Source organism: Puma concolor, chromosome B1 (assembly GCF_028749965.1).
Source record: "Puma concolor isolate L17-30 chromosome B1, mPumCon1.1.hap2, whole genome shotgun sequence".
Lineage (NCBI taxonomy): Eukaryota > Metazoa > Chordata > Mammalia > Carnivora > Felidae > Puma > Puma concolor.
In genome coordinates, this window is record NC_141670.1 from 161,660,373 (window position 1) to 161,674,652 (window position 14,280).

Below are 14,280 nucleotides of genomic sequence, written 5' to 3' on the forward strand. Positions count from 1 at the left end.
AACCACCATCATCTCTGGTTGATGATGCCTGGATTGCTGCAAAAGCCACCTAATTTGTCTTCCTGCCTCCACTCTTACCCATCTCCTGTCCATTCTTCAGCCAATCTATTAAAACATAAGTCAGATCAGGGGCATTCCCAAGCTCAAAATCCCCCACCAGCTTCCCACTGCAACCAGAAAAAGTCCAAATTCCTTATCATAGCCTACACCACCACACCTGACCTTGGCCTTGGGTTCCATCTCCCTCGCTCTGCCCCCTCTTTCACCAGCAGCTCCAGCTGAAACACTGAGCTGGCTCCTGCCTCTGGATCTCTGCACTGGCTTTTCCTGGATCCTGGATTACTTGTTCCCACCGGCTTCACCCTGATTCCTTCTCCTCCTTCGACTTTCAGCTCAAATGTCACCTCTGAAAGGCCTTTCCTGATCTCTCCGTGGAAAGTCTTCACCTTCTCCCACCACTCTCTAGCACTTAATTTGAGAAATTATTGAATGGATTCGCTAGGGAGTTTCCCGTGTCACCCCACGCCCAACACCTACACCAGAAAACCTCCCGAGAGCGAGTTCTTTGTTTAGTTTAGCGCCCAAACACTGTCTTGGACAGAGTAGATGCTGAAGATACAGGGGTTGGCTGACAGAGCTCCCAGGGTTGTTCCCCGGGGGCTCTTACGAGGTTCTGGCTTGCTGCAGGGAGAGATTTCGCTCACTCCCTTCGCTCACCCCGATCCTCGGCGGGACGCGGAAGTGGGGGGCCAGCAACCGCTCCTCCTCCAGCCCCTCCCCCTCTCATGCCTCCTGTCCCCCTTGCCCCCTCTCCCCAAGCCTGTCGCTTGTCCGACCTGGGCGCGCTCTGCGTGTCGCACGGGCACGGGAGCGGGCCGAGACCGGCGGGCGGGCCAAAGAGGGAGCATGGCGTTCTTGGTGGTGCGCTTGGTGCTGTTGCTCCTGGCCGGGAACTTGGCAGGTAACGCTGGTCGGGCAGGCCTGGTGGGCCCCGATGAGCCGCGTAGAAGTAGCGGAGAGTGGCTCTGGCCCGCGGCAGCCGGTCCCTGGATCCTGGAGGCCCTGGCTGCCCTTCAGGCACACGTTAATGGCGGTTCCCCGCGACCTGCGGTCGTGTAGGAGTGCGAACGTGGGGTCGTGCAGGGCGGGGGTGGCGGTGGAGCCAGCAGACGTGCTTTAAGATCTTGTTTGGCTTTGGCTCCCAGCTCCTTCTTAGTGACACACTGCTGTCTGCTCTTTCTCCCTTAAGGCTGATTTTCTGGAACCCAAGATCAGAAATTGGGTTTTTATGGACACAGTGACCCTACGTCTGCAAGAGATGAACAGGAATTAGGGATTGTGAATGCCAAATGCATCAGGCACTCTGAGGCTTGTGAGAAAGGGGTTTTATTCCACCTGGTCTTGACGCCCATTTGAAAGTGGAGTTAAAGTGGTAATACCAAATGTTAAGTTGTGTGTTTGTTACCCTAGCCACTGAGGACAAGAATATCATGAATTAGTAAGAGTTACTTCTCTGACTTAAAAAAAAATTTTTTTTTTTTAATGTTTTAATTTATTTTTGAGAGACACAGAGAGATAGAACATGAGCAGGGGAGGGGCAGAGACAGAGGGAGACAGAATCTGAAACAGGCTCCAGGCTCTGAGCTGTCAGTACAGAGCCTGACACAGTGCTGGAACCCATGAACCACCAGATCATGACCTGAGGCAAAGTTGGATGATGCTTAACCCACTGAGCCATCCAGGTGTCCCATACGACTATGCCTTTTATTCCATAGTTCCAAAGTTCTTTCTCAAGCAAGCCTGTTAGGGTGGTCAGTTACAGAACCCATACCAAATATTCCTTCTGTGTGCCTGTCACAAGAGTGCCAGAAAACAACCAAATACCCTTCTTTGGGGGTAGGGGTGGGCAATGGGGGCTGTTCAAAGAAGTTGGGCATCTGAGAGAGGGTATGGCCTGGATAAATCACAAGCTGGATTTTAAAAGCCCTTTATCAATAAGAATTGACCTTAATCATATAGTTTAAAATGCCTCTTTTCTGACAGCCTCTTTGGACTCCTCGAGCTCTGAGTTCAGCCAGACTTCAGAATACAGAACAGTAAGTAGGAAGCCACTTGTATTATTTCCACTAGTATAGTGAAGCCCACACAGTTTGGGCTGGGGCTGGTTTTCAGGTCTCACCTGCCACTTTTGAAACTGTTTACTTCTTTAGAAATCTGATTCTAAGGCAGGCTTTTTGATACAGATCAAAATTGTAAATTTTGGTTGAAAATAGCTCAGTCCTTGATGGCATCAGCACATTATTTCCTTTAATAGTTTCTTTAATGATTCAAAAGACCCTTGATCTAATGGTTATGTCTTGTACTAGAAATTGTATGAACATTATCAAATTGAAGTCTGTGGAAGCAAATGAAGCCCAACTAAATGAGAACAAGCAAAAAAGCAAAATTCACAGCTTGATGTAGCAAGGGAGTCAGCCACACTTATCACTTGTGTTTTGGTGGAGACTCAAAGGCAGGCAGAGGAGGGGGGAAGCTTTGCAGCAGGAACAAGGGAAGGCTTTAGGTATGCCCTGATTGGAGCTGTTGGCCTGGGGAAGCTGTATGTGGGCTAACTAGAAGCAGGCTTCCTGTGTGATTGGTAAGGAGTGCATATTTGGCTTTCTTTGGTTGATCCTCAGTTGGATGTGGGGACAAACCTCAGAGAAACTGGAAGGTATTAACCAAGTCCTGGCCATTTGGGGCCAGTTGTTATGGAGGTTATTGTTTGGCTTCTTGGACTGTCATCAGAGATGGCTGTCTGACGTCTTACAAGTCTGACTTATAGCAGGCTGACTTCCTGGGCTGGTTATTCTACATAATGAGTTGGTTTTCTGGGTAAGTTGCTGCAGGTTGTGGGTCAGAGTTCTATTCTAATAAATGGTCTGACATTGTCCATTCGTGTATTCAGTCTCTCAATCCTCATAGTGACCTTGTATGATAGATATTATTTTACATATGGGGATATTTACCTTAGGGGGTTAAGTAACTTTGAGTATTCAACTCAGAGTAGACCTCTTCCAGGAAACCTTCTCATCCCATTTTCTAACTCCAAAGAATATGTAAATGCACTTTCTCTTTGGTTTCATGCAACCTATACTGCATCATCATCATCACCATGACAGTGTAGGGGAAGATTAGAAGCTTTCCTCTACCCTTCTAAGTTCTCAGCTGGGGCCTCTTGAACAAAAGACAGTTTAACAAGAAAAAAAAAAAAAACAGAAATTTTATTAACATGTGCATCACACATACATGTGGGAGCATTCAGAGATGAGTAATTCAAAGAGGTGGTTTAGAACTCTGACTTATATAGCATCTTTAACAAGAGCAATAAATTGTATAAAGAAAATATACAAATGGACAATGTCAGACCATTTATTAAAATAGAACTCTGACCCACAACCTGAAGCAACCTACTCAGGAAACCAACTCATTATTTAGAATAACCAGCCCAGGAAGCCAGCCTACTACAAGTCAGACTTATAAGCAGACATGCAGAGACATGACAGGACAAAGTAAAATGGTTCTAGGCTTCCAAGGGTGGCATACTATGGGAAGGTAAATATATGGGAGGAAACTAATGGAGTTAGGTTTGTTTGCAGGTTCCTCTGGTGCCATCTCTGGGCTGAGTCTAGAGTTGTCTTCAGTAAAGGAGAATTTATATCCTGCCTTTAGGCAGAAAAGGGGGGAGGGTACAGAGCACTTTTCTTGGGTTTGTTACTTCTTAGCTGTCTTTAACTCAAAATAATTATGTCAAAGAGTCATAGTTTTGGGGTGACATATTCTGGGATTTTTTTTAAGTAACCTCTACACCCAGTGTGGGGCTTGACCTCACAACTCAGAGATCAAGAGTGCATGCTCTACCAACTGAGCCAGCCAGGCACCCCTGCCAAATACTGTTCTAAATGCTTTAAACATAATAACTCATTTAATCTTTTATAGCATTATGAAGTATCATTATTATCCCCTTAGCCAGGCATGGGCCACAGGGTGGAACTATGATTCCAACCCAAGCAGTCTTACTCCAGATCCAGTGCTCTTCACTAACCCATCATAGCATTGAACTGTAAATTGCCTGTTTGCCTGTCTCCCTTCAGTAAACTGTATACTACTGTGGTCAAGGATGATGTCTTGCTATTTGGTGTCCAATCTTCAGCACTTAGCAGGTGCTCAATAATACATTTTAATCAGAAGACTCAATTTTGGGGAGTTTGATTTTCTTTCAGAAAATGGGAATAGTCCCACCTTCATCTCAAGTTTGGCATTAGGGTAAGGCTAGTTGGGTGTCTAGGGTGCAAAATTTTAAAAGGCACTCTCTCTCAGGAAGCAAATGCTACAGGACCTCGGTCTGTTTGTGCAGGATTATTAAAAGAATGAATCACTCAAGAGATCTTTGCTTTCTTCCCAGTTCTGTTGCTACTGTTCCAGTTTAGAGTCCCCAAGCATAGTGACCCCATAAGTAATTTTCCTTAACTCTTTAGTGTCTCCACTAAACACTGGAGCTTCCCAGTGTTCACAGAGTGTCCTTACTGCAGCCTATCTCTCTACCTGTACCTTCCACTGCTTTCCCATAGCTTATGTTCTTCTATCCTTATGCTAGGGCCACAGTTTTTTCTTTGTTTTGTTTTGTTTTTATTTTAATGCTAGTGTAGTGTAATTAACATCCAGTGTTGTATTAGTTTCAGGTGTTAGTGCCACACTGTTTTAATTACTGTAGCTTTGTGGTAAGTTTCAAAATGGGGAAGTGTGAATCCTCCAACTTCTTTGAGATTGTTTTGGCTATTCAGGTCACTTGCATTTCCATATGCATTTTAAGATCAGTTTGCCAAATTCTGCTGCAAAAAGACAGTTGAGATTTTTGATAGGGATTTCACTGAATCTGTAGACCAGTTTGGGGAATGTTGCCATCTTAGGAAAGTTAAATCTTTTGATCCATGAATATGGGATGCCTTTTCACTTATTAGTCCTTTAATTTATTTCAACAATGTTTTGTAGTTTTGCTGTACAATTCTTATGCTTCTTTTGCTAAATATTTTCCTAAATATTTTATTCTTTTTGATGCTGTTATAAATGGAATTTTTTTCTCAATTTCATTTTCAGATTGTTCACTGCAAGTGTATAGAAGTACAGTTGGTTTCTGTATATTGATCTTGTATCCTCCAATCATATTGAACTTGTTTTTTAGTTCTAACAGTTTCTTTGTGGATTTCTTAGACCTTTCTATAAAAAGAGTATAGCATCTTTGATTAGAGATAGTTTTATTTCTTCTTTTCCAATCTGGATGCCTTTTATATTTATTTTATTGCCTAATTGTCTTTTCTAGGATATTCTGTACAATGTTGAATAGAACAAATGAAAATGGACATCCTTGTCATTCCTAATTTTGGAGGAAAAGCATTCAGTCTTCCACCATTAAATATGTTTTTTATAGATATTCTTTATCGGGTTGGAGGAAGCTCTCTTTTCTGCCTAGTTTGTTGAGTGTTTTTATTATGAAAGAGTGTTGGATGCTCCTTTAAATTAAACTGCCTTGCTCTCAGATCAGACACTTCCCTCACTACTGTGCCTTTGGTTAGTCTGTTTTATTTCCTTGAGGTGGACATTCTCCCAAATCTCTCTAATCTAAATTCTGTCCATCCTTTAAGAGCACCATGTCTATTTCTTGATTTTCTAATGATACACCAAACTTCTTACAGGTAGGACTCAATTTGTCTTTGTAGTTCTCTAACATCTATCTTAAAATCTTCTTCATTTATTGAATAAACAAATGAGGGACTATATTTGGTAAAGTATTTACGAATCTTTCAAAAGAAAAGATTCAGAGTATAGAGCTCAGAGAATTACTTAAAAGCATAGGACATCTTTCTATAAAAATTAAATTGATTCTAAAGAATAAATAAAAATGCCATGTGACACTATTCCAGAATGAGAGTGTCTTCTAAAGCTCTGAGGAGCCGTCTGCCAGGGGTAAACTCTTTTCTCTAGTTGGCATGTTGTGGGGTGTAATTTAGAGCCTCCCTAGATGGTGAACCTGTTCTGAATTTCTTTTCCTTTTTCATAAATTTGGGTAACTGTATAAAGCTAAGAGTTAATGAGAACATAATTTATTAATGAAATTGATTGACCTCATTGATAAGAGTGAAAAGTGTTTGTTCATAAAGCCTCATGTCTCTGCTCAGAGAAAATCCAGGGAATGAGTTACCTGAATTTAATAAAGTTAAATGGTGGCTAGCCAAAGCTGGCTTTGAAATCATGAGAATTAGACTGGAATCAGACTGAAATATCAACATTGCCTTCCAGCTGGGTAGATCTCTTGGGGATCTGAGAGACATCAAAGGTCTTCCGCTTAAACAAAACAAAACAAAATAAAACACCAAAACTTCCTTACCAGCCTGTTACTGCTCCTCAAAATTCATTTACTAGTCATTCTTTGAGATGAAAGCATTTGAAAACTGCTGTTGAATATTAAAAAAAAACCCTAAGATCTTTAGGCTAAATAGATTGATTTTGATTAGTTATTTACCTATTTAATCAGAGAGTGGGCATAGGCAAGATGTACTTTGGTTAAACAAAGGGAGGAAAAAAAGGTCTAGAGCAGGGGATCCCTGAAATTGTGTGCCAAACTGTGTGTCTTGGTGCATTCTCCTTAGCTTCCATACATAGTCTAAGTGGATTGGATGTCAAGATGATTGGGAATAGCCATTTCTAAAGCCAGTTCTAGCTGAATCAGAATTGAGGGGCCTCTAGACACATGGATTCTAACCCTGGAAATTCTAATCGAGTAGGTCTGGAATGAGGCCCCAAATCAGTGTTTGTTTGTTTGTTTGTTTGTTTGTTTTTTAAGTGTTTATTTAAATTCCAGTTTGTTAACAGACAGGGTAAGTTCAGGTGTACAATGTAGTGATTCAACACTTCCATACAACATCTGGTGCTCATCATAGCACTCCTTAATACCTATCACCTATTTTATCTATCTCCCCACCGACCTCCTCTCTGGAACATCAGTTCCAAACCATCAGTTTGTTCTCTGTAGTTAACAGTCTGTGTCTTGGTTTGCCTCACTCTCTGTTTTCTCTTCCCTTTTGCTTGTTTGTTTTGTTTCTTAAGTTCCACATATGAATAAAATTATATGGTATTTGTCTTTCTCTGACTAGCTTATTTCCCTTAGCTTAATACTCTCTAGCTCCATACATGTCATTGCCAATGGCACTAAATCAGTTTTTAACAAGTTTGTGAGGTTGTATGCACAGGCAACCCTGTGTAGGTCCACCAGGGCTAGTTGTTAACACTAAACACTCACTCAACACCTTCCACTTAAGCAACTCACAAGTGATCCTCTCCCTTCTCTCTGAACAATTTCCATAGTGTATTGATCACTTACTGGCTGTAGATAGCCTACTGTCTTTTGTATGCCAGAAGACTGTATTTTTTTAAAGATTTTATTTTTAAGTAATTTTGTTAAATGTTTATTTACTTTTCAGAGAGAGAGAGAGAGAGACAGACAGAAAGCATGAGTTCAAGAGGGACAGAGACAGGGAGTCACAGAACTCTAAGCAGGCTCCAGGCTCCACGCTTGCAGCACAGAGCCCCACCTGGGGCTTGAACTCACAAACTGAGATCATGACCTGAGCCAAAGTCAGATGCTTAACTGACCGAGCCACCCAGTCATCCCCTATTTTTAAGTAATTTCTACACCCAGTGTGGGGCTTGAACCTACAATCCCAAGATCAAGAGTCACATGTTCTACCAACTGAGCCAGGTGCTCCTTAAATTCTGTATTTTAAAATATTAGTTTTTAATTAGGGTCAATTTTGCTCTCCAGCAGACATTTAGAGTGTTACTTTAGATCATCATGACTAGGGAGTTTATACTGGCATCTAATGGATAGAGAGCATCCTACAGTGCACAGGACCGTCTCCCATCACAAAGAATTATCTGGTCCAAAATATGAATTGTGTGAAACAACAGTACAACAGCAGCAACATTTTTTAAAATTCATTTATTTATTTTGAGAGACAGAGAGAGAGAGCGTAATCAGAAGAGGGGCAGAGAGAAAGGAAGAGAGAGAATCCCAAGCAGGCTCTGTGCTGCCAGTGCAGACCCTCACAAATCGTGAGATTGTGACCTGAGCTGAATCAAGAGTTAGACATTTAACCAACTGAGCCACCCAGGTGCCCCAAGAAATTCTGTTTTAAATAAACCAAAATAGGAAATAATATGTGACTTATTATGGGTATCATTTTTGCAGTGATAGCACACAAAACTCTTAATTACACTTGACCCTTGAATAATGCAGGGGGTTAGGGATGCTGACCCCCCCCCCAACAGTAAAAAATCTGAGCATAACTTTTGATCCTCAAATTTAATTAATAGCCTACTGTTGGCCAGAAGTCTGATAACATAAAGAGTTGATTAATATACATTTTGTATGTTATGTGTTACATCCTTATCTTACCTGTATTCATGTAAGTTAGAGAAAAGAAAATGTTATTAAGAAAATCATAAGGAAGAGAAAATATATTTAAACTCATGTTGTTCAAAGATCAACTGTAGTTGAAATATTCAAAGGAAAGTTCTCATCTCTTGTATCAGTTAGGATTAGATTCAGCTGCAAGTAACAAAAACTCAAAATAGGAGCACACAGTGCTGCTGTCCGAGAATGTGGCCTCTATCTTCCCAGTCTAACAAAGCTCTAAACAAAGATTAGAGCTCCATGAACTCTGCAGGAGGATGGAGGAATGGACTAAGAAAAAAATTGAGGGCAAACAAAGGACAAGTACCTGCTTTCTTTTAAAGGAGGTTCCCAGAAGTTGCTGTACAATAATTCCATGTATATCCCATTGGCCTTACCTTAATCATACAGTCATACCTAGTGACAAGGAAAGTTATCTTATAGTAGCATTACAGGTGGCTACATGCCCTGTCATTGTCCTACATCAAAAGATTGGCAATTTTGTTTTTCACCTATATGTTTTATGATAAAATGCTTGGGATATATATTTTGTTTCCTTGCTTCCTTGCTTTAATTGACTTTATCAATTAAATGACCAACTACCATTTCTCCCAGTCTCATTGAATAAGAGGGCATCTACTCTGCTTGTGAGAGCAGCCCTATAAGAATCACCTTAGTGAGCCTTGGGCAGCATATCATGCTCCTCAATGAAAGCTGAACAGAGGATGGAAAGGGTCAACAAAACCTCTTTTACTTCAGAGTTTGGCTCATGGCCAGCCTTGTTTAGGTCTTTATAAATCCAGATAGTATCAGTAGAAATGTGTGCCACATTTATTCAGAGTGCTAAAACAGGGCGGCTTCTTTTACTCTGAAGTGAGGAAAAGTGATCACCATTTACTAAAACCAGTATTTATATATATAATATTGGTGTGGAGCCCATTGTGGGGCTTGAACTCACAAACCACGAGATCATAGCCTGAGCCAAAACAAGCCTCCCTCAGTAAACCGACTGAGCTACCCAGGTGCCCTTAAATGTATGCATATAAAACAGAAATACAGTGGGCCATATATTTAGACTTTTGTTAAAGTGAGACTCTGCACATCATAGTCTGATCACTGACCAGGTCTAGTACTGGTCCTGCTGGAGATTGGCAGCTGTGAGCAAGACGTATTACCTGACTGGCCTCAATTCCATCAAATCACAGGATTGAGTTCCATGACCTGGTATCAGCTTCTTAGGGCTGCTATAATAAAGTACCACAAACTGAGGGGGTTAAACAACAGAAATTGAATGTCTCCCTGTTCTGGAGGCTAGAAGTCCTAAATTAGGATGTTGGTAGAATTGGTTCCTCCTGAGGACTGTGAGGAAGAATCTGTTCCATGCCTTTCTCTTAGGTGCTGGTAGCCCCAGGTGCTCCTTGTCTTGTAAATTCTATGTCTTTATGTGACCTTCCCTCTGTTTATGACTCTGTGTCCAAATTTCCCCTTTTTATAAGGACACCAGTTCTATTGGATTAGGGCCCAATCTACTGACCTCATTTTAAATTGATTCCCTGTACAAAGACTCTATTTCCAATAACGTAACTTTTTGGGTGGGCACAATTCAACCCATCACCACCCCTAAGTGCCAGTGCTGTTTTCTTTGTTGCACTTGGTTGAATGCCAGTACCTTAAAGATCCAGACTGAAAGATTAGATTCCTGAATTTGTCTTGACATCACGCCAAAGGATTAAGGTTGAATGTAACAACACTCTTGTGGAGACAGTAGTGAAGTATAATTATAAAGCTAGAGGGTTGGAAAGTGGGTATGGTGGCCTGTCTTGGACTTTCATTTACATTTTTTTAATGTTTATTTATTTTTGAGAGAGACACAGAGAGAGAGAGTGTGAGTAGGGGAGGAGCAGAGAGAGAGGGAGACACAGAATCCGAAGCAGGCTCCAGGCTCTGAGCTGTCAGCACAGAGCCCCATGTGGGGCTTGAACCCATGGACTGTGAGATCATGACCTGAACCGACATCGGGCGCTTAACTGACTGAGTCACCCAGGAGCCCCTGGACTTTCATTTAAAAATCAGCCTGGCTAAGGTCCTTTTCTTACATAGTGGGTATTGAACCATTGCTTCAATACTGCATCTGATTTTTGCATTAGAAAAATCTTTTTTTGTGTGGAAAATAGAAATATTTTTGTAGGGTGTTTCTAGGAAATTTAGGAGCCTTGGGACTTTGTCCCCCCCACCAACTATTTTGTGATGAGAATGTCTCAGTTATGTAATTTCTGTCTTCCTTTTTCTTTCCTAGCCAAACTGCAATCAATATAAATTACCAGGATGTCCCAGAGACTTTAACCCCGTGTGTGGAAGTGACATGTCCACTTATCCTAACGAGTGTACTCTGTGCATGAAAATCCGGTAACATAATTTTACAGTATAGACTAGTCCTTTTCTTGATTTTTGATTACTTAGGAAGTAGTGACTCTTTTCTTGGATGTAAGAATCAAATGTGACATAGTAGTTGTGTTTTCAGACTGACATTTAAAAAGACAATCCTTCAGTTCATTTTCCAGGTCAAAGTCAGAGAGTGACATTTGTGATTAACCAGTTATACACTTGATAATCAGGTTATGTTACTCTTCATGGATGGGCAATTTCCCCAAATTAAGAGTGTATTAATAGTTAAACTATGAAATATTAAATATTCTTTTAAATTCAGAGGGCATGTGCAGGTACCTGTACAACCTGCAAAACTAGTTGGATTGAATTATTACTAGGTAATAATTCTACCTAGTAGAATGCTAAGTAGTGTGTTATACATGATGCCTTTCATGTAACTCACAGGTGACTGTGACATCTCCTGTACGTATGAAGCAGGGCGAATCACAGGATTAAGACACATTTCAAATAACCATGTAGTGCCAATATTAAATTCATGAATTACTCAGTTTATTGCGCACTTTATCACACAAGTTAGTCACAGAAGAAAATTAGTGGAGGGAATTAATGAACCACTCTGAAGAGGATCCAGGAAGGAGGTGTCACAAGGTGAGCAGTGAGGCACCTGTCCAGTCGTTGGACCTGAGACAAACTTCGGCCTGGATTTCGGTCAGGTCACCTTCTGCGCTGACAGAGCCTCCAGCAGCATCTGTTTTGACACAGTATCTTTGCACCTATAGCTTGGGTGGTCAGTCGGCCTTCAAATGTCTCCTAGACATTTGAAGCTCCTTCACTTGAGGGTCCATTTATTTGGGTGTAATGGTTATACCGGACTCTAAGTCCTAGATTCTGACAAACAACTAATATGGGCGCTCACATTGGCCGCTGAGACTCACATCTTGTCTTGCTGTAACTTAGCTTATTGTCTACTGTGAGTAGGAATCACATACAAAGTATCACACCATGACAAGGTAGGCTGCATTGTATTTCGGGGTCCTTTCTCTGATGTCAGTCTTCAGTGAGTTACCTAGGTCTTCGCATAGTGATTTTTTTTTAGGTTAGTGCCCTGTGCCTTAGGGTCAGGGAAAAATGGCAGAATTGGGGCCCTATTGTTTACTAGATTTAGCTTTAACATTTTTTTTTTTAATTTTTTTTTCAACGTTTATTCATTTTTGGGACAGAGAGAGACAGAGCATGAACGGGGGAGGGGCAGAGAGAGAGGGAGACACAGAATTGGAAACAGGCTCCAGGCTCTGAGCCATCAGCCCAGAGCCTGACGCGGGGCTCGAACCCACGGACCGCGAGATCGTGACCTGGCTGAAGTCGGACGCTTAACCGACTGCGCCACCCAGGCGCCCCTAGATTTAGCTTTAAAAATGATTAAGTAAGCATCACCTTAGAATCTAATGTATAATGACATGGGTCTTTTTGGTTCAAAGAGTGGGACAGTTTCAGTGTGGTAGGTAGGTAGTAAATGTGTCTTTATGGTTGTTCAATTTGCAGGGAAGATGGTCATGACATTAAAATAATCCGGAGTGGACCGTGTTGATGGAGCAGTTTATAGAAGAGAACTTGGAGAAACCACCTTCAACAGTATGCTAGATGAATTCCATTTCCCCTTTTTCTCTTTCCTATGTTCTTTTGCATGGGATTTGTTAGCCCACATTTTCTGAGAGGAGGTGTGAAAGAGAGCTATGTGGAGCAATTGATAATTAAAACAAACACAAAAAAAATCCTTGTTTCTCGGCTTTTGCCTCTTGAGTTAAGCTTATTGCCCAGGTCTTGTGCATTGCTTTATTTCCCTGGAATAAAATCAGCATTGTATTCAAGTACTGCTGTTCTCTGTTGAATACCCATTCTTACTCTGCAGCCTCCTGGTGACTCTTCCTCACAGGCAAAGATGAATTTTGTAAGGGAGAAGTGGAGTTATTGTTGAGAAGGAGAGCTTTATTCTACTCCCCCCTTACCTCAAATCTTACATAGTTAATGTATATGTGCCTGGGACGTTGTTCTGCACAAAGCAAATAACTGTGAGACACTTGGAGCCGATTTTAGGCAGAGCTGATAAAGTCAAAGAATCATGCAGGTAGAAATATTTACTAGAGTCAGTGTCTCCTTTCAATAGTTGCCCATCAGGGTTAATGTAGGAATTTGGCTTTTTACTCCTTTTAGACCAGTGGTTCTCAACTCTGGGGTGATTTTGCCTCCAGGGGACATCTGGCAATATGTCTGGAGGCATTTTTGGTGCCACTATTTGAAGGGTGGGCACTACTGACATCTAGTGGGTAGATGCCAGGGATGTTGTCAAACATCCTGCAGTGACCCAGGGTGGGGGGTGGAGGGGGCGGGGCAGCTCCCAACAATGAAGAATTTTTCAGTCCAAAATATCAGTAGTGGTGAGATTGAAACATCCTGTTTTAGAGGTTGATACAATATAAAGAATAGACATTAACAATAATAAAAGTGACGGGGGCTTGCTTTAGAATGATGTTTCTAGGTACAGGATTTTGAGTCAAGTCCTGGGTGCAAGTACTTTCTAGCACCAGGAAACCATGAGCCATGAGGCAAGAGGCAGCTGAGAGAGCATGTATTGGAAAGAGCATGTATTTCCATATTGGAAAGAATATGGCTTTTCGGGTCAGCTAAACCTGAGCTTGGATTCTGATTCCAACACTTCAGTTTTTTATATGGAAAACGGGATTAATGCTCAACTCATGAAACCGTGGAGAGGAAACTGCTTAGCACAGTGCTGGGACACAGAAACTGCTGAAATAGTACCTGCCATTATTTCAAGGACCTCTCTTAGAGAGGAAGATACTGAGGCCCACAGAGGCAAATCAACTTGCCCAACATTATAGAACACACTGAAAGTCTGGAATAGCAGCCTGGGTCTCTAAATCCCCAGTCCTGTTGTTTATGTGGAGTAAAGGCAATAAAGTGGGAAATTCTATAACATAAATGGGCTACAGTTAATGTTCTGTAGTTGTTTTTGGCTTAAAATTTTTATAAAAGTAGTATATACTCTTTGGAAAATTAAGAAATACATAAGTGTATTTAGAAAGTGAAAGTTATGCCCATGTAGCCTCCAGAGGTAACCACCATTAACTTTTTGGAACATAGTCTCCTTTTTGTTCTCCCTAAGTATGTATGTGTATATCGAATCATACAGACACACAGAGACACAGACGTATACACCCTGTCCCATAAAATGGCTCTTCTCTTTATATTGTTTTTTTTTAATGTCAATATAGTTTGTTCTTTTCAAAAGCTACATAGTATTTTATTATTGTGCCATAAGTTATCCAAGCTCTACTGATCTATATTCAGCTTGTTCATTAGGATTCTCTTTGTTGAAATTGGAAGAA

At 41.3% G+C, this 14,280-nt stretch overlaps 1 protein-coding gene across 1 annotated transcript; it reads left to right on the top strand.

Moving 5' to 3' along the window:
• The first annotated feature begins 782 nt into the window (after nucleotides 1–782).
• SPINK2 (serine peptidase inhibitor Kazal type 2) lies at nucleotides 783–12,744 on the top strand. The gene is made up of 4 exons (XM_025922301.2): nucleotides 783–961; nucleotides 2,044–2,096; nucleotides 10,785–10,894; nucleotides 12,419–12,744. The coding sequence occupies exons 1-4, from the start codon at nucleotides 907–909 to the stop codon at nucleotides 12,462–12,464; spliced, it is 264 nt and encodes an 87-aa protein (XP_025778086.1). The 5' UTR covers nucleotides 783–906; the 3' UTR covers nucleotides 12,465–12,744.
• Nucleotides 12,745–14,280: the final 1,536 nt, after the last annotated feature.

Excerpts from the sequence above, each read along its gene's own strand:
- SPINK2 (XM_025922301.2), top strand. The coding sequence starts at position 907 with ATGGCGTTCTTGGTGGTGCGCTTGGTGCTGTTGCTCCTGGCCGGGAAC. Across the intron at positions 2,097-10,784 it reads AGACTTCAGAATACAGAACA|CCAAACTGCAATCAATATAA; the intron begins GTAAGTAGGAAG and ends TTTCTTTCCTAG. Across the intron at positions 10,895-12,418 it reads ACTCTGTGCATGAAAATCCG|GGAAGATGGTCATGACATTA; the intron begins GTAACATAATTT and ends TTCAATTTGCAG.